The sequence below is a fragment of the Plecotus auritus genome, assembly GCF_963455305.1.
Source record: "Plecotus auritus genome assembly, chromosome: 2".
Classification (NCBI taxonomy): domain Eukaryota; kingdom Metazoa; phylum Chordata; class Mammalia; order Chiroptera; family Vespertilionidae; genus Plecotus; species Plecotus auritus.
The window spans coordinates 38,873,705-38,891,688 of record NC_137771.1 but is presented as its reverse complement, the minus strand read 5'-3'; the positions used below and the strand labels follow the sequence as shown (position 1 = coordinate 38,891,688).

The 17,984-nt window shown below is 41.9% G+C and overlaps 1 protein-coding gene across 8 annotated transcripts in view; it reads right to left on the bottom strand.

Moving 5' to 3' along the window:
- Positions 1–17,984, bottom strand: part of MKNK1 (MAPK interacting serine/threonine kinase 1) — a 39,653-nt gene that overhangs the window by 13,448 nt on the left and 8,221 nt on the right. For 2 of the 8 annotated variants that reach the window (XM_080656550.1, XM_080656554.1), the window contains exons 2-7: positions 15,824–16,013; positions 14,317–14,630; positions 7,417–7,518; positions 4,912–5,009; positions 2,154–2,233; positions 539–612 (exon numbers count right to left, since the gene is read on the bottom strand). In XM_080656550.1, the coding sequence (XP_080512676.1) occupies positions 539–612; positions 2,154–2,233; positions 4,912–5,009; positions 7,417–7,516 (352 nt within the window). In that variant the 5' untranslated portion in view covers positions 7,517–7,518; positions 14,317–14,630; positions 15,824–16,013. Of the gene's footprint in view, positions 1–538; positions 613–2,153; positions 2,234–4,911; positions 5,010–7,416; positions 7,519–9,653; positions 9,761–14,316; positions 14,631–15,823; positions 16,014–17,984 lie in introns of all 8 variants that reach the window. The other 6 variants (XM_080656547.1, XM_080656551.1, XM_080656552.1 and 3 more) reach the window with 3 other exon arrangements.

The following is a 17,984-nucleotide window of genomic DNA, read 5'->3' as shown; positions in this document are numbered from 1 at the left end:
TTTCTCCTTCTCTTTGTCAGAAAAGCAACTTCAGCATGCATCCCAGTGATTGTGTGTATAGGTGATGGCAGTAGTGGTGATGGTCAAGAACGGCATCATTCTAACTGAAGGTTGGCACATCCTCAGGCCTCTTCTCTATCCTGGGTCTGTATCCTAAACAATGGAACCCTCTTCTCCCCTGGTGAGCCTTTCTGGACTTCACAATGTATGTAGGAGCTTCCACCCACAATTAATTCTGTTAAATAGTGAATGTGTCAAAACATGGATTGATAAATTGATGACTACATGTATCTATTTATGAGCCCTATTATAATGAGAAGGCATTTATAGAATGCCCACACAGGTGACATTCTAAGCTCTGCAAAATGCTAATTATCATCCTTCCCTCCGGCCTCCCTTCTCCCAAATCAAGGGCAGTTTTAAGTCCTTCATCCTTTTTATTAGCTTGACTCGTTTTAGAAGTCTCTGGGATTCATGATGGATGATCACCACCCTGGGTCTTAATCAGAAGTCCAAACACATACTCAACAGTAAGTACCTCCTTGCAATTTCTCGAAGACCAAGTAAAACCTTGTGTCATCTTCAAAGAATTCAATCAGCTCCAAAATGTTCCTTAAATAGGGAAAAATAGGAGGAAAAGGAAAAATGGTATTATATATTAAAGCCCATTTACAAATATACAATGAAAAAATATATACAACACCCTGTAACAGGGCAGAAATCAACCCGAAATCAGAATGCTTATTAATAACCCATGTTTGAGAAGCAGCCAATTGTGTTAGCAAAGCTCAGGTCACCTTATCTTTCCATAATGTTTAGTCTCTGGTGTTTTCACCAAGTCTGTGCTGTCAAACCCCAACCCTAAACCCCACTAGGTAGAGTTATAAAAAAGTCCTGGTCACATTAAACTGAATAAAATCTGCAGCCGACTGGAAGCAATTGCGGCTAATAACACTGAATAGTAGGTGTGTGTCCTGGAGGCAAGCAGCAAATAATTACTTGCCCTCCCTCTTGCCCATAAATCACGGGGCAGTATTTACATTGCCTGGAGAAAATGGAAACATCTGTCAAATAGACTTGGGGCCTAACGTAGGCACCACTAGACCCTAACTGCTAAGCGCTGCTTAATGAAACACCGTGTTCCCGGCCACCGTAGCACTTGTGGCCTTCCCCGGTGAGCACTCCTGTCTGCCTGAGCATTACCGTGCTCCACCAACAAGGTCGTCTTGTAACTCAGTAGGGAAGCCACCAGCCTGGATATTGAAGGTGTTGGGGCTTTTTTTCTTTTAAAGAATGAAATAAACCAAGTAGAGTCTCTAATGCTGAACTCAAAAGCTGCAGGCTGAAAATAAAAATCTGTCCCTCATAAAAAAATGCTGACCACTTTGGGAGACACCAGGCTTTTACTAGTGCGAAGGCGTCCAAATAAGATGGCCAAAATGGCCTAATTTGAAAGAAGATTGTAGAGGCAGTGCCTGGAGTTAAATCAACAGCAGCCCCCATCCTCCAAGCTTAATGACAAAGCCATCAATACCGGGCCACTGGCTCCCTGCTGACCCTACCATGGAGAGAAAGAAAGGGGAAAGCGAAGTCTTGGAGGTGACCCTGATTTAAAGCCACAGCGGGAGAGCCACTCATTTGGAGCTGGTGGTGAGCAGGCTCAGACAGGGTTGGAGAGCACCTTGGCTCAGCTGTCAAGCAGAAGGTTAGACCAGGTTTCACGACCCTCAGTATTAGCTGCACATATGTAACTAACATAGGAACAGAAAACAGCAGCAAATATTCTTAATAGTTCTCTTCATCCTCATCCATTAATCACAGCAGGTTCCTAAAAGTTTCCACTAGGCAGCCTAGTTTCCACAGGCACTTGAAAGAAATAAAACTCGATTTTTGTCCCAGGCACTAATTCAGATTGCTCACTCATCTAATGGGCCTGAATTGCTGATATTTATAGTATTTCAGCCTAAACAGGAGATAGCTTCTTTGCTGCTGTTATTTCTTCTCTCTATTTTTTCTAAACATTGGAAGACAGAAGGAGTTATATGCAGTTGTGGGGGAGGGAGTGAGAGCTCAGGTCAGGAGGTGGTAAGAACCTTTTTCTGCGGTCACACATCCCCCCAGAGAAGCAGCAACAAACCCAACACTATACTCACTTGTTTCCTTGACACTGATATAGCGTCTCCACCTCTCGAAATACCCTACTCCGACTGTGCCCTGCTTGTTTTTCGATGATCTATGGGAAGAACAACATCTGTCAAATATTCACACCTGAACTCAAAACACCGCTCAGCAGGAGCCCCTCTGGCAGAACGGACGGCCAAATTTAGCCCAAGTCAGTTACAAGCACAAGTCTGGAGTAGGACTTGGTGACATAGGCCCTGTGGCTCTGCCAGCAAAGCCGCAGACTGGCCCGAGGGCTGTTTGACTCTGGAAAAGCACAACTCCACGGAAGCCTCTGAGGGCTGTCCCCAGCTGCTTAGGGGAGACTGAGGCAGCCAGCAAGACAAAGAACTATCTCTATCCAGTTCTTATTCCAAGGATATCTCTTTTTGCCTTTTGGGTAAGAATTTATAAGCTTTAATGAAGGATCTCCTAGTGCTGGAGGAAGAGCAAGGGGCAATGAAGGGCCCAGGTCAATGCCAGCGCTGCAGTTCATCTGAGAACTTAACCCTTTGATAAAAGTCATTTAGGTACATAATCTCTTAACCCTTACAACAAAATCCCAAACGACAGAAAGAGGTAAAACATTTTGCCCACAGTTCTGATAGGTGGCAGGGCTGGAATTCAAGCCTAGAGCTGCCTCCGAAGCCCTTGCTATCCTATATACCTGCCTGTATCCTATACATCTTCTCTCAAGAGAGCCCAGAGGCCTTCTCTCTCCTATGATCCTGTGGGATGCTCCCCCTCCCCACCTGTATTTGGAGATGCTTGGCAAGTACTGACTGAAGGAATGCGTGAGCCAACAGATGAGCAGGTAGTTTACACAGGGAGTGGCTGACTCTGAACATGTCTTCGGACCCATCCAGAGTCCCAAACTGCTGCTCGGCAGAGCTGGCTCTGCTTCACAGTCCCATGCGATGAGCAGGCAGCAGATGATGACATCCTGTTCCTTCATTCCAAGGATGCTGTGTAGAACACTGCAAACTTCTCCAATATGTTGTAGCACACACATCCATGACCAATGCAATTTTCTAAATAAGTCCATGTCTGTTAGTAAACCTCTGGGCCCGTTGTCTGCACAGAGAGGTGTAGTGCTGGGGCACAGAAGCTACTCAGCTAGTTCGTTCACCAAATATTTCAGATCAAAGTCAGGAAGAACTTTCGAGCAGGCAAGCTATCTAGCAATGGCATAATTTTTTCTGAGGAGGTAATGCACTCCTACTGCTAGAGATGGAGGAGCAGAACATGGTACAACTGTTTGAGGAGTTATAGAGGATATTCAGGACTAGATTATCTTGAAATTTCATTCCCATCCTGAGACTCTAGTGATTATCAGTTGGATGCTGATAGGGAAAGCCCTAATAAAACCAAATATCATGCAGCCCTGTGGGGAGAAGCAGCCCATCTTTAGGGAGTTTTCAAGGAACATGAGAGACATGGGCAGAACCGCTGAAATCCAAGTATTGCCAAGCCAGGGTCCGTCTTTGCCCAAAGATGCCAGGGGACATGGAGGAAGGGCCTGGTTTTCCTCTTGTGAGCCAACTTTGAAGAAATAGGTCTGTCATCCATAAATGTATTCAGACATTTGAAAATCAATTGACATTTGCAGTTTTTACCACACTTAAGGCATATTTTTTAAAAAATTATTTGTAATTTATACTGATCTGTTTCCAAACAGGAATTGAGGCAGTACTTTTGTTACCATATGAAACAATACTGCAGCAAAAAGGAACATGGCTTAGCAGAAGTTTTCCCCTTAATAAATCCACAGCTGGAACTATGGCCGATTGGTTAAAAAACACACGTCTTCCAAGAGTCAATTTGACTGAGTCTTCCCATATGAGGCAGCGCTTAGACCTGGTGGCTCAGGTGGATGACTTGAAATAAGTCTGAATTGCCCCCTTGGAATCAATAAGACCTTGTTTCTAGATCCGTGGTTCTCAAATCTGGGTGGATATTAGAATCACTTGGAAACGTGGTAAAAATACAAAGACGCTGATGCAGGGTCTTTGAGAACCACTGCTCTCAATCCGTCTCTTCTTCCATTTGAGGTCAGCAAGTGAAAGCACAGAGGGGTGAAGTGAGCCATTCCAAGATCACACAGCTAGCAGCCACCTCTCCTGTCCCACAGCTGAGTGCTCCGTCCTCACGATCATGATACTCTACATCACTTGTAGAGCATTTTGTCATTTGTAAAATGTTTCTACTGATACCAGTTCATTTTTATTTTCATATTCATAACCAATCCATAACAATGAGACAGAAAGGGCAGGTATTAATATCTTCATTTTGGAGATGTGGGAACTGAGGTTCAAGGATTTTCAGTGACTTTACCAAAGTCAAATAGTAGTAGTTTGTCAAAACAGAGATTCAGGTGGGTTGTCTCATTCCACATCTGTTTGTTTACTCCCTGAAGCTAATTTCATTTGTCAGATTAATAAGAAGCATTAATACTATGAGCTAGGTATTGTTTCAAGCCCTTTGCACATATTAACTTATTTAATCCTCACAAAAATAATATATAGGTTCTATTATTACATCTATTTTACAGATGAGGAAACTGAAGGACAGATAGGTTTAGGAACTTGCCTAACGGTACACAGCAAGTAGAGAAACCAACATTTGAATTCAGCAAATACAGCTTTGGAGCCCCAAATCTTACTGAGCCACCACATTGGGGCATATGAAATTTATTTGGTTTAGGACTGACCACGTACAAAGTAAAGCCTGGCATCCAGATGAGACACTCACTTTGACAGCATACTCTTGGCCATTCTGCAGGCTCACGGCTCCTTGAACTTTGGCATAGGCTCCCTCTCCAAGCAATTCAGAGGTCAGCTTGTACACATCTAGAGATGAAATGGATGAGAGAAATAACAAGATGAGTCACCCTTTGCAAGTTAAGATGGAAAGAAGAGCTTCTGTCACTCAGCTTCCTTGGGCTGACAACACAGGCACACGGTGACTCCGCAGTACGGTGACAAGGAAGACCATTAGCTTTTCTGGCCATCTCAGAACTCAGTTTCTCAACAACCAGATCACATGGAAGACATCCTGTTTCCCATTTTAGAGATGAGGTCAGTGAAAGGGTTTCAATTCACACACATATTTCCCGAGCACCTACTATGTGTCAGACAGCATATTAAATTTATAATAGGGACAAAGCAAGGAATAAAATATAGTCCCTGCTCTTTGAGAATCACAATTCAATGGGGAAGACAGACACATACACAAATGACCCCAGAATAAACCAGACAGTGGGAAATACTATCAGAGAGAGGACAAGACATAGTAAAAAGGAGCCAGGGAAGGGATAGTTTATATCTATCTGTTCAGAGAATCTGGGGGATCCTCATAGAAGGATGAATTTGAATCGACACCATGCATTCATTTACTCATTTGCTGAGCATCTACTATGTGCCCAGCTCTGTGCTAGGCATTGGTGATACAAAGGGGAATAAAGCACTGTTTTATTTTATACCACACACAAAGGACCCTCATGGGAGGTTTTTGAGAAGTTTCCAGAAGTCACCCACAGGAAACAGGAGACAGACATAAATGTAAACGGAAGCCTCGAGGTTTTTAGGGTGCTGAGTCAGAGCGGTTCTCACAGAGTAATAGGCTTGGGTTGAAAGAACATTTAGGTGGCCTGTCCAAGCTCACAAATAGCACAGGCTCTTTGAGCCCTTCCAAAGGAAGCTACAGCTCCATCATAGTCTCTGCTGAGCTGGCCTCCTTCTCCCTTAGCCTCCATTCTTAGCCTTCAGCTTCTTCCTCTTGAGGTAGCCTAGCACTTAAACCCACAGACTGAGCAGAATACTTTTTAACCATGAAATTAGGTTTTATCACTCTGAGTCATGAGAAGCCCTATAATTGCACAAGCCATGCTTGAATAACAGGAACTACTCTTATATTCATTGAAAGAGCAAGACCTGTTGATTTGGAAATTATTCTAAAAATCATGGTACTTCTGTCCTTCTCTTCTCCCCTTACCCCCTCCACCCCAAACACACACACATCTACTGACTGGGTTAAAGACAAACAGACTCATAGATACAGAGAACAGACTGACAGCTATCAGAGGGGAGGGGCGTTGGGGGGCTGGGTGAAAAAGGTGAAGGTATTAAGCAGAAAACAAACTCACAGTATGGTGATTATAAGAGAGAAAGGGGTCGGGGGGGGAGTATAAGATGGTATAGGGGAGATAAATAGTGAAGGAAACAGACTTGACTTTAGATGGTGAACACAATACAATATACAGATGATGTATTATAGAGTTGTACACTTGAACCTATATAATTTTATTAACCAATGTCACCCCAATAAATGCAAAAAAAATTAAAATAAAGAATACACACTGTTGTTTGTAAGTATTTTAAATAACATGCTTTACTCACAATGGACACTTTAGTATTAGCCTTTTACACATGTCAGAATAGGTTGGTGGTTGGAAGTCCAATATTCCTGACTCATAAAGGGCTGGTCACTAGAACTACTCTACAAAACAATCAACTCATTAGTGTATCTGCAATATTGTAAAGAGGGACCATAAGGGGAAGCTATTTCAGGTTTCACAAAAGAAACAAAATAGATGAAGGGGCATGTCACTACTAGGAGTAGCTACTGATCCTTTCAATTCTTTGCAGAAATGTCCAATGATTCACTTAATCCCATCACATGCCCAGTGGTAACAGGACGAGCATTGAGCCTGGTGCCTCACACAGGATTCAAAATGTTTGATGATCAACACTGTGTCCCTTGAACACAACATTCACTCTTAAAAAACGGTGTCAAACTCAGCACAAGTAGCTACAATCTCTTGGAGTCAAGTTCTCTGCTTACAGAAGATTGAAGTTTCATTTGCAGCCATGGCCCTTTCTTCCTCTTCTTACATGGTTGTTCTCCCTCTCAGCAGCCCCTCTAGGAACAGCTGAGGGAAAGATCACATCTGGAAGGGGATGAAACACACCAGCCAATCTCACTGCATGTACAACTCTGACAGATTGGTCTTCCTGTCCCTTGACCGTTCGGAGGAGGCCTGTGCATCATCCAGGGGCTTTTCTCATCTCTGCTCTCTCTCTTTCTGTCACTCCTTTGTGGAAACTCTTGCACTCCTTCTTTCATCCCTATCATACACATAACCATGAGCTGGCTCTACAATAACACAGATCCTGTGATCTAGACCCATGGGCTTTTGGGAAGCTCCTCCCATGCTTGGGGAGCCACAGGCCCTGGTCTAAGAGTTGTGTGACTAACCTTCAAACTTTCCCGGCAAGGAGTCAGTGGCCCGGGCCTTCCGCTTCTTCTTCTTCCTCTTGTCACTTTCTGCAATGGGAAGGGGTTCGCTGCTGCCCATCTCTGGGAGAAAAGAGGAGATGTGAGGGAAATATCACTGTACTGATCAAGCTGTAAGTTCACCCAGAAGCAAAAACAAAACAAACCAGGGGGAGCGGGGGCTGAGACCCAGGAGCTTTACACTGATGGTTTTTAAATATCTGTGAGGACTATTGATTTGTTTTGACCCAGGAGGCAAAACTAAAGGCAAAACCATTATAGCAGATCATTAACTGTGGAAAGAAACTCAGAAAGACAGGCTAGATTAAAAGAGGATAGTAGAGGCCTGCTTTAACCAAGCTCATTAGCACATGGATTAGATCTGCTACCAGTCAAACTATAGTCCCCAAACAGAACAATGAATCCATAAGCAGAATCCCACCTGTGACATTCTCTAGCTTCAGCACCAGAAAGACAAGAAGGAGGGTGAGGTTGGGAGGGGGTACATGCAAATAAAATCATACGATTAGTAACATCCCTATGTGGATGTGCACAGGGATTTCAAAGGCCTTCAGTGGAGATTGCTTCTGTGAAGGTACAATAGGGCAGTGATATCTACAAGCACAGACGAGTGCCTATGGAGCCAGAGCACACTCTTCCCTCTCTGTTCCTTATTTGAGGGGATACAGGTAGGGTCCATTCAGAAGTCTGTAGTTGACAGGTCTACACCAGGCTGCTGGATGAGGTCATTTATTGCAAAAGCATTATTATCTCTCCCTGGCAAGCACCTGGTGCCCTGTTAAAGGGAAAATTTGGGAGGCAGATATTTGGACATTGGACAGATTGGGCAGGAAAAAGTAGAGACAAAAAGAATAAGCAGGAGACTGAGAAGGGGAAAGAGAAAAGGAGGAATAATGAGCCAGTACCCAATCGTAGTACTGTTTCTAAGACACTCTAGTAAGGGCCTTCCCCTGGTAAAGATAAATTACTTACAGAACATGTCATGCCCCTGATCCAGAGTGGAGCCTTAATACTCTTTGCCTGCAGTTAGAAATAATAAGATTTCTCTGAAGTCTCTGGGTCTAAATCCCCACCAGGGTGATTAAACCTTTACATCCTTCTAAAATAGAGGCACTCGAGTGCTGATGGGGCATATGGTGTGAGTGCCTTTTAGACCAACCTTCAATAAACACAGGCTCTGGGTTGTTGGATTTTTTTTTTTTTTTTGAGAGAGATTTTGAAATGGAAGCTGGCTCTTTGCCCATTGAGGGAAAAGGCCCACTCTCTTCTCAGAGGACCCTCCTGAACATGATCAGAGAAATGGCTCAGGAATATTGATTAGAGCTGATGCACGTCTCTATGCACTGTTCTCAGAAGCGAATATATGACGAGAAAGCACACAGAACGACAGCCCTTTTCAACACCACAATCCAGAAAGCATGGTTAGGCAGCCAAGTGTCTGACAGCTCAATTTAGGTGCATCTTTCCTCCCACTTTTAGGATCTGCTGACAGAAGATATTCAATTATATTTTATATAAGAGATAAACACAGGGATAAAAGGAATCCCTAGAGAATCTCAAAATATTACTCTAGCCAACAGCTTCAAACACAAGATTCATCTTGTGTAACACGCTATGAATTAAAAAAATTAAACTTAAATATCAACACCCAAATATACATCCTTACCAAGGTATATTAAAAAGAAAAGAGCAGCTCAACATAGTGAGAAATTCTACAGAAATAAAACACAGGATCACTCATCTTCAGGAGCTCAGGGAGGGGCACTGACCACTGTGACAATAGGCTGAGGAGGGACCACTGTCCCTCTTGCTCTGCCTCTGTGTGCAGTCCAATGTCAACCCTGGTCCCCATTTATTTTCTCACCAGCACTGCAAACCAAGTGCAGATGGGAAAGATTTTAGATTCACTTCTCTTTCTCCTTCCCCTGCCCACACTCTGATGGAAGGCCCAAGGACAAGCAAAACAGCCAACAGACAGGCAATGTAGAGGAGGAGCCAAAGGGCTGGTGGCATTATAATTCACAGGGGATGCTCAAACATTCTTACGACTCTAGCTAGAAAACCCTGTTAGCTGCAATTTATACTTGGTTTTTACCACAGCAGGGCTGAGGGAGCCTCTTGTGGAAGAAGCATACCTCTGAGCAGGCTGCACACTCAATATTAGATTTTAGGGCTTCACACACAAAAAGATAGAGTACCTGGTCTATTCTGCATGGATTTCATTGGAAGAGGGTATGCCAGAAGGGACAAATGGTTAAGACTTTCCTTAGAAACAGACCTTGTTGAAGGAGAGCTGTTTTTGAAACTAGGAAGAAAAAAATGTAGGAAGACAGTGAAGTGAAAAAATATGCTTAACTTCCCTGTTTACACTAAAGGAACCGGGAAGGGAGAAGTGTCACAATCTTACCAAGGAGTTGATAGTTTCCTCTCTGGAGCCTGTCGATAGTCTATTTTATCACCGACAGTACACTTGCAGGGCCTGTGGGACCTTATTTAATATGCATGCAATCATTTGATAAAAGCTTCTTCAGAGGGCAAGATTCCACAACCAAGCAGGTCCTTAGCTCACCTCCTTCCCTTGGCCTAAGGATTCTTCTCAGCTATTAAAACCCATTTCAAACGTCTCCATCCCTTTAAATGAATTAAGGTCTGTGCAAACTCTGTTAGGCACTATGCAAATAGATGGGATTACTGCGCTGAACTGGAAGTTAATGCTCCATTCTCTGCTCCCTAAACCCTGCTGGAAACTATTAGAGCACTGATTTTATGTGGCCTTGAGAGCTCCCCAAAGTTCCTAAAGGCCAGGACTGCCACCTCTTCACCTTTGCATTTCCTTAAGTTAGACATACACCAGCCATCAGAGAACATGCACTGAAATGAAAATGATATAAAATGATGCACATACGAGGTGTTAGGTATAGTGCATGTTACCCAGGCCCTTTAAGTATGAGTGCACATACTGAAAGAAATTTGGGTACATGTTTGCACTTCAGACAACAGTTTCATGAATTCCCTGATAAACTTCCTCTTAAAAAGAGCACTGTGACCCAAAAGGTTTTTAACTTTCTAGCCCTTGCTACAGGATTGGGCAATGTGTCTGTTATTTCAGAGAAGGAAGTGAGCACTTCTTTTGTTTTCAGACTGAACCAGCTGGTGTGGAGGCTCCCAGCACTTCACCGCCTCCTGCCCTTGCCTTCATCTTGGGCAGGGCTCGGTGGTCCACATTTGTATATTGGTGGAGGTGGAGCTGGAAAGAAAGCACACTGCTGATAGGGAAGGCACATGGGCTTGGCATCAGGAGACCAAACTGAGAGTCGTGATTCAGACATAGTACCAAGGCCAAGTTACTTCACCTCTTAGAATCTCAGTTTCCTCATCTACAGAATAAGTTTAAAAATAATGCCCACCTTTTCCAGCAACCCTGTGAGAATCCAGTGATATACTTCTATAAATGTGCTTTAAAAAACATGTGTATTCCCTAGCTTGTTTGCCTTAGTGGATAGAGCACCGGCCTGCGGACTGAAGGGTCCTGGGTTTGATTTGGGTCATGGCACATGCCCAGGTTGTGGTCTCAATTCCCAGTAGGGGGTGTGCAGGAGGCAGCCAATCAATGAGTCTCTCTCATCGATGTTTCTATCTCTCTCCCTCTCTCTTCCTCTCTGAAATCAATAAAAATATATTAAAAAAACAAACAAGCATGTATATGTACACACAACAGAGTAGAAGGACTATCTAGAACTACACAAAAATGTTAATACTACTACAATTTGAAAGAGTGTCTACTATGTGTCAGGCACCATGCCAGGCATTAATATATATTATTATCTCTAATTCTTACAATAACCCTAAAAGATAAATATTTCACCATATTTCAAGTGAAGAAACTGAGACTCGGAAGATAATTATCTACCAAATGCCAAGCATGTAATTAGTGGTTTACCTAGGATTCAAACTCAATGCTGCCTTTTCAGGTCCAGTCCGTTTCTAATTTACAGTAGTTTTCTCTGCATGCTGGGGTGATTTCTATTTTCTTCTTTATATTTTTCAGTATTCTCCAAGTTGTATACAATAAAATTTATTACTTTTTATGCTATTATTATCTCAGTCACATTTTATTTTTCAATAAAAGGCACAAATTTCCTCCAATGCACATTGGAATTTTGAATCTGATTATACATTTTAAAAAATCATATCTAGATTTTTCTGTATTGAAATTCAACATTTGGTGAAGAAAAAACATTTCAGGAATATTGGTGCCAACCTGAAGATATTTTCATAATCTTGAAAAACAACAAATGCTACTTTAATTTTTATCTTTTTAAATGCTATTTTTCTAAAGAAAAAAATGTTGTAAAAACAAACAATGCATTGAACATTCAAGCCTGAGAGACACCAGGTTAAATTCTAGCTCTCTGCATGAGCTTTGACAAGTTGCTTAGCTTCTTTGACTACCGGCGTCTTCATATACAAAATGAGGTCACAGTAATGCCTAGGCTGCTTATATCACAAGGCTGTTATGAGGATCAAATAAGAACCTATTACACACATACTGTATTTATTGAGCACCTACTAATTGTCCAGTAATAGACAGTGAGAACACAGGAGAAGACATAGTCTCTGCCCTTATGGAATTTAAATCCACTGACATGTAAAACAATTTCAATACAGTGGGACAAGTGCTGTGACTGGAAGTACCAAGCGCTGTGAAGCAGAAGAGAAGCATCTAACTCAGTCTGGTAACTACAGGAAGGAACAGCTAAGCTGGCACCTGAAGGAGGAGTGGGAACTGGCCAGAGTGGAGGCTGGGGAGAGAGACAGAAGAAGAACATGTGCTAAGGCCTGAAGGAGAGGCAGCATGGCCTCGGGGGAGTGATGGCAAATCAGCCAAAGGGGTGAGCAGAGGCAGAGCATGTGCAGTCTCACCATCATAGCATTATCATCATCGTCAATCATAATGAATGTGTTTAGTCCTAGGCATAAGTTTATCTTGTTTTCTCTATTAAAATAAAGTAGGGCCCAGCTGGTGTGGCTCAGTGGTTGAGCATAGACTTATGAACCAGGAGGTCATGGTTCGATTCTGTTCAGGGCACATGCCTGAGTTGCAGGCTCCATCCCCAGAAGGGGGCATGCAGGAGTCAGCAAATCTATGATTCTCTCTCATCACTGATATTTCTATCTCCCCCTTCCTCTCTGAAATCAATAGAAATATATTTTAAAAAGTAAGAGTAGTAATGCAAGTTCTCCCTTTGTAAAATCTGTTAGTCTACAAGTATTGATTGTACTCCTATGGTAACAGCTGTTAAAGATACAGATCCAACAACCAACCTGGCTCCTGCATGGGGAGAGGGCCCAGAGAACTCACAGAGCAGATGAGGAGTCTCACCCAGTGGGACTACAAAGGCAACAGATGTTCCTGACATGAAAGTACTAACCCACTGTTCTCCCCCAAGCTAGCCCTAAGGCCCACCTTCTGAAAGAACTGTCATTTCTCTATGAAGTCTTATGAGCCACAGTGCCCCCAAAGTCACCAGCTCTGCTCCATATTTTGGCAGAGCCTATAGAGAACGGACCAGCTCCTACATCTGGTATGTGATATCAGGTGATCATTTTCCTACTAAAAATGAGACTTTGCTGGCTAACAGTTCGGCTAACTCAGCTCATGCTCCTCTCCCAACCACTCTAGAGTTCTTTTTAAGGTCTAGGATTCACTCCTCTTCACATTCTTTAAGATTTACTTCCCTCAGTCACAGAGCTTTCTAGAGAAGAATAGCGGTGAGAGCAAGCTGATGAATATAATGATCAATTCAGCAGTTTTCTCAGTCATCAGCTGCTGAGGGCCCCCAAACAAATGGAAACTGAGAAAATGAAACTGAGGCAATGAAAGTAAGGGGGATGGACACTCTTAAGGAACAGCCCAAGACTAAGAAATGTGAGGCAGAGGAGGAGGCAATCAGGAGGAGCCTGGGGAGATTGAGCCCATAACATTTACTTCTCTGAAGCAGTATAACAGCAATTAAAGTAAACACTACCACTACAAGTAGTTCTAGTACACACATGCTTATATGGTGCTTACCATATGCCAGGTAATGTTCTAAGCAATTTACAAATACCACATTTTACATGTATGAACTTATGTAATCTTCACAACTCTATGAGGTAAGTATCATTATTTGCACATTTTACAGATGAAGAAAGGCTAAGACCATTCTCACCCAGATATCAAAGAGATGAAGTAATTTGCCCGGGGTCACATAGCTAGTAGTGGCAGAGCTAGGATTTAAATCTAGATAGTCTGGCTTAGAATTCAAACTTTAAACTATTACAATATATTTAAACCTTAATGCTGAAAAGCAGAAGAGGGTAGCTAGTCAGAGTTAGCCAGATATCAACAAGAATGCTTTTATTTAGAAACCTTAATGTAGAGATTCCCTACTGGTGTGCTATGAATGAGGTATGATCCTTTCATCAGGCTAAACAAAATCATTTTCTATGTGTGCTATGATGTCAAAAAGGTTGGTCATCACTGCTCTAACTTACATAAAAGGAGTATATTATCACCACTTTATCATTATTGTATTAATCTGAAACCTAATTTATCAGAAGTCTCTTCTTGCTCTGAGATAGCTTTGTATTTTGTGTTTTGGGCATATTATGTAGGAAGAACTACAAACCAGTCCAACCACATTATTTCATGGCAGTTCTTGTATCAGGTTCAAGGTTACATTCTTTTTCTGCCAGACCTATTAGTGGGCTGATTTGGTTTCTGATGATATCATTACTACGTAAGGGACAAGGTCAAGGAAGGGGTACATTCAGACAGAAGCTAGTCAAATTTAACACATGATGGATAAGAGGAGGTACCTGTGAAATCAGCTCAATCAAAGGACAGTCTGTAAGTGTGATTCCAGGGGCAAAGGCATTTCACATGTTTTCCCCAAGAGTCCTGTGTGTAGCAAGGCTGGACAGCATTATGCAGATTGCAGTGTCTCACTCAACTACAGTAAAAGAAGTATGAGGCCTGCTAAGGGGCCACCAAGGTGGTGATTCACAACAGGCCTCGAACAGAGCTGGGATAGTAAGATTCTCAGAGGCAAAAGGTCTAGATTCAGGCCCATCTTCTTCCCCTGCTCTGATACTGGGATCACAAGCAGCCTTCAGAACGGTCACTGCATCTCCTGGTGGAAGGAATGACAAGAGAAAGGGCAAGAGGGGTAAAGAAAGTGTGTGTTTAAAAAGTGGCAAACAGGAAAATAGAATTACCATATGATCCAGCAACTCCACTTCTGGGTATTTATCCAAAGAAAACAGAACACTAACTTGAAAAGGTATAGGCATCTCCGTGTTCAATGCAATATTTACATTATTTACCAGTATAATAGCCAAGATATGGAAACAACCTGAAGTCCATTGATGATTAGAACACGCACACAATGGAATATTATTCAGCCATAAAAAGAATGAAATCTTGCCATTTGTAACAACCTGGGGAAGGCAAGGAAGGCCCATAACTAAGGCAGGGTTAGAAAAGAAGAGAAAGAAGCAGAACTGGTCCTGCTGAACAACTGGAGATGGAGTCAAAGACTACTATCCTTCCAAGTATAATCTCTCTATCCCCACTGCCTAGTATGGAGCCAGGCACAGAGGAGGACTCAATATATGTTTAGTAACCAAAGTCAGAGAACCCTAAGAGCAGTAGGACCATCAAAGGAGGGGAGAATTCAGGAAGGGAAGCTTGTTGGGATGGGGAGCCATGGAAGACAGTGTGCTACTGGGAAACTGCAGATGAAAGGTGACATAGCAGCAAAGCATGAAAACTCACAGATCAGGCTAAGACCATTCTCACCCAGATATCATCTGACCCAATCTACAAATTAATTAAAGTAAACATTTTATGCATTATTTATAACCTGCCAGGCATGATAGAACCTCAAGTTAGAATGTTACACAGAACACTTCAAAAGGTCATCATATATGTCACTTATAAGTTAAAAAAAAAAAAACCTGAAAAGATACATCTCGAGTCATTTTAACAATGGTTACTTTGGGAAAATGAAATTGAATGGGTACAAAATTTTATTTTTTATACTTCTGTTGTATTTTATTTTGTTATGATATAGTTGTTTTATAATGAAAAGTAAAATAAATTTTACTTATAGCATGGTTTTCCTTATGAGTCTCTCTGCTATTATATTCTGATAGAAATGTGCTCCCCCTCTTTAAGTAACTGTCTTAGGCATGTCAGGCAGTCCAGCTAATCCTGGTTGCCTAACTGAATACTGAAATCTCTGACTGACTTCTTCCTCTGGAAACAGATAATTTCAATCTAAAGCAATCTAAAAGTCTAAGTAAAATGTATAGCCAATCTTACCTATAGGTTTGCCCAATTTTTGGAAAGCAAATCCTCTATAAACTTGAAATTCCAGATAAAATAATGCTGCTAACAGGGGGTTGCTGTCTTCCAGCCGCAGGAAGTGTTTCAATGGTCTCTACAGGTAGCACACATTCTTGAGTTCTCTGCTTCAGTTCAGCTTCTGCTTCATCATGTCTGCCATGAAAATCTTTAAAAAGCAGAAATAGGAAGGATATCAAAATGCTGACTTTTTGCCCTGGCTGGTTTTGCTCAGTGGGTAGAGCATCGGCTTGTGGACTGACGTGTCCTGGGTTTGATTCTGGTCAAGGGCACATACTTGGGTTGCTGGCTCAATCCCCAGTGGGGGGCATGCAGGAGGCAGCCAATCAATGATTCTCTCTCATCATTGTTGTTTCTATCTCTCTTTCCCTTTCCCTTCCTCTCTGAATCAATAAAAATATATTTTTAAAAATGCTGACTTCTTGCCAAAACCGGTTTGGCTCAGTGGATGGAGCGTCAGCCTGCGGACTGAAGGGTCCCAGGTTCGATTCCGGTCAAGGGCATGTAACTTGGTTGCGGGCACATCCCCAGTGGGAGGTGTGCAAGAGGCAGCTGATCGATGTTTCTCTCTCATCGATGTTTCTGACTATCTATTCCTCTTCTTTCCTCTCTGTAAAAAATCAATAAAATATATTTAAAAAAAAAAAATGCTGACTTCTTTAAAAGAACCAGAGAAGATAAAGATCAATCTAAGTTTTCCCTAAACCTAAGCGTTACACCAGTAAGTAGATATACACAAAGCAATCACAGACTTCTCCAGTCTTGACTATAAAATCAGACATTTGAGCATTTGAAAATATTGAGATTAAGCATTTGAAGATTTAACAAGTGTCTGAGTAAAAGTTTTTAGATTCTGTTTCCACTGTGGAATTCTAGAACCAAAAAGATATAACTAGACGTAGATGACAGACTTGGACAACAGAGAAATGCTGACATTTCTCTGTTGTCCAAGTCTAGAGGCAGAAAGATAAACTAGATTCTGAAAGCAGCAGGTGGCATGAACAGGAACAAGGTTTTATGCCAAATGCATAATTATTGCTAGTTTTCTATGTGATGACTTCATTTTCTGTCCACTGCTATTTTTAATTTCATGGCTCTAGCTATCATGTGTCAAAGTAGATTTGTGAATTTCTCTACAACATGAATGTGTACTTCCCCCTTTTTCCAATGGAAAAGCTCTGAAAAAGCAGTTTAAATCTGAATTCTGAGAACTTTGTGCCAAAATTTCTAAAAAGGTTTTCTAACTGGAAGCCAGATGTGTTTCACCATTTCCTCAACTCATGTGTCCCAAACTGAACTCACCCCAACCCCACCCACCGCCTCCTTCCTTTTTCCCCTTCTTCTCTATCAGGTTATATCATCCTGCCAGTCGCCCAGCAACAGAACCTTTAAATCATTTCTAATGTCTCTTTCTTTCCCAATCTTATAAGCTCCAAATACTTATACTGTCAGGCTTTCCCTCAGCCTGTGATGTAGCTCTTTGAAGAATAGCACCTATTCTTTCTTCAGGGCCCATCACAAATTACTGAAAATAGTCCCACAAATTACTTCATCCAGCATTTAATCAAACCCACAGTATACTATTAAAATACTTAGAGCTAGCTATACACAGCTTATGTGGCTCTCCCACTAGGCTACAAACTCCTCAAAGGCAGGGACATATCTTTTTCATCTATGTATTTCCAGCATCTAACACAGTATCTGGCACACACACACACACACACACACACACACAGGACTCTAGTAAATATCTGAATGAATTACTTCATCCACAAAATATTTGTTTATTGTCTAATATAGAATGTTAGCACATAAAATAACCCTTCCTATTTGTGCCTTTTATCCTGAACAAATCTCTGTGACCCAATGAAACTATTTCCAGGGCCCAAAGAAGCTCTCTCCTTGTGGGCCACAACACTTCCCAAGACGGCCTTGAACTTCAACTCTTTGCCTTTAGTCTTATCACAATATTACTAAACCCTGTGTTCCTTCCTTCTTGTTGCCTATAGTAGGGGTTGGCAAATTTGTTCTGTTAAGGAGCAGATAGTAACTATTTTAGGATTTGTGTGTCAGATGGTCTCTATCGCAACTATTTAATTTTGCCTTTATAGAGAAAAAG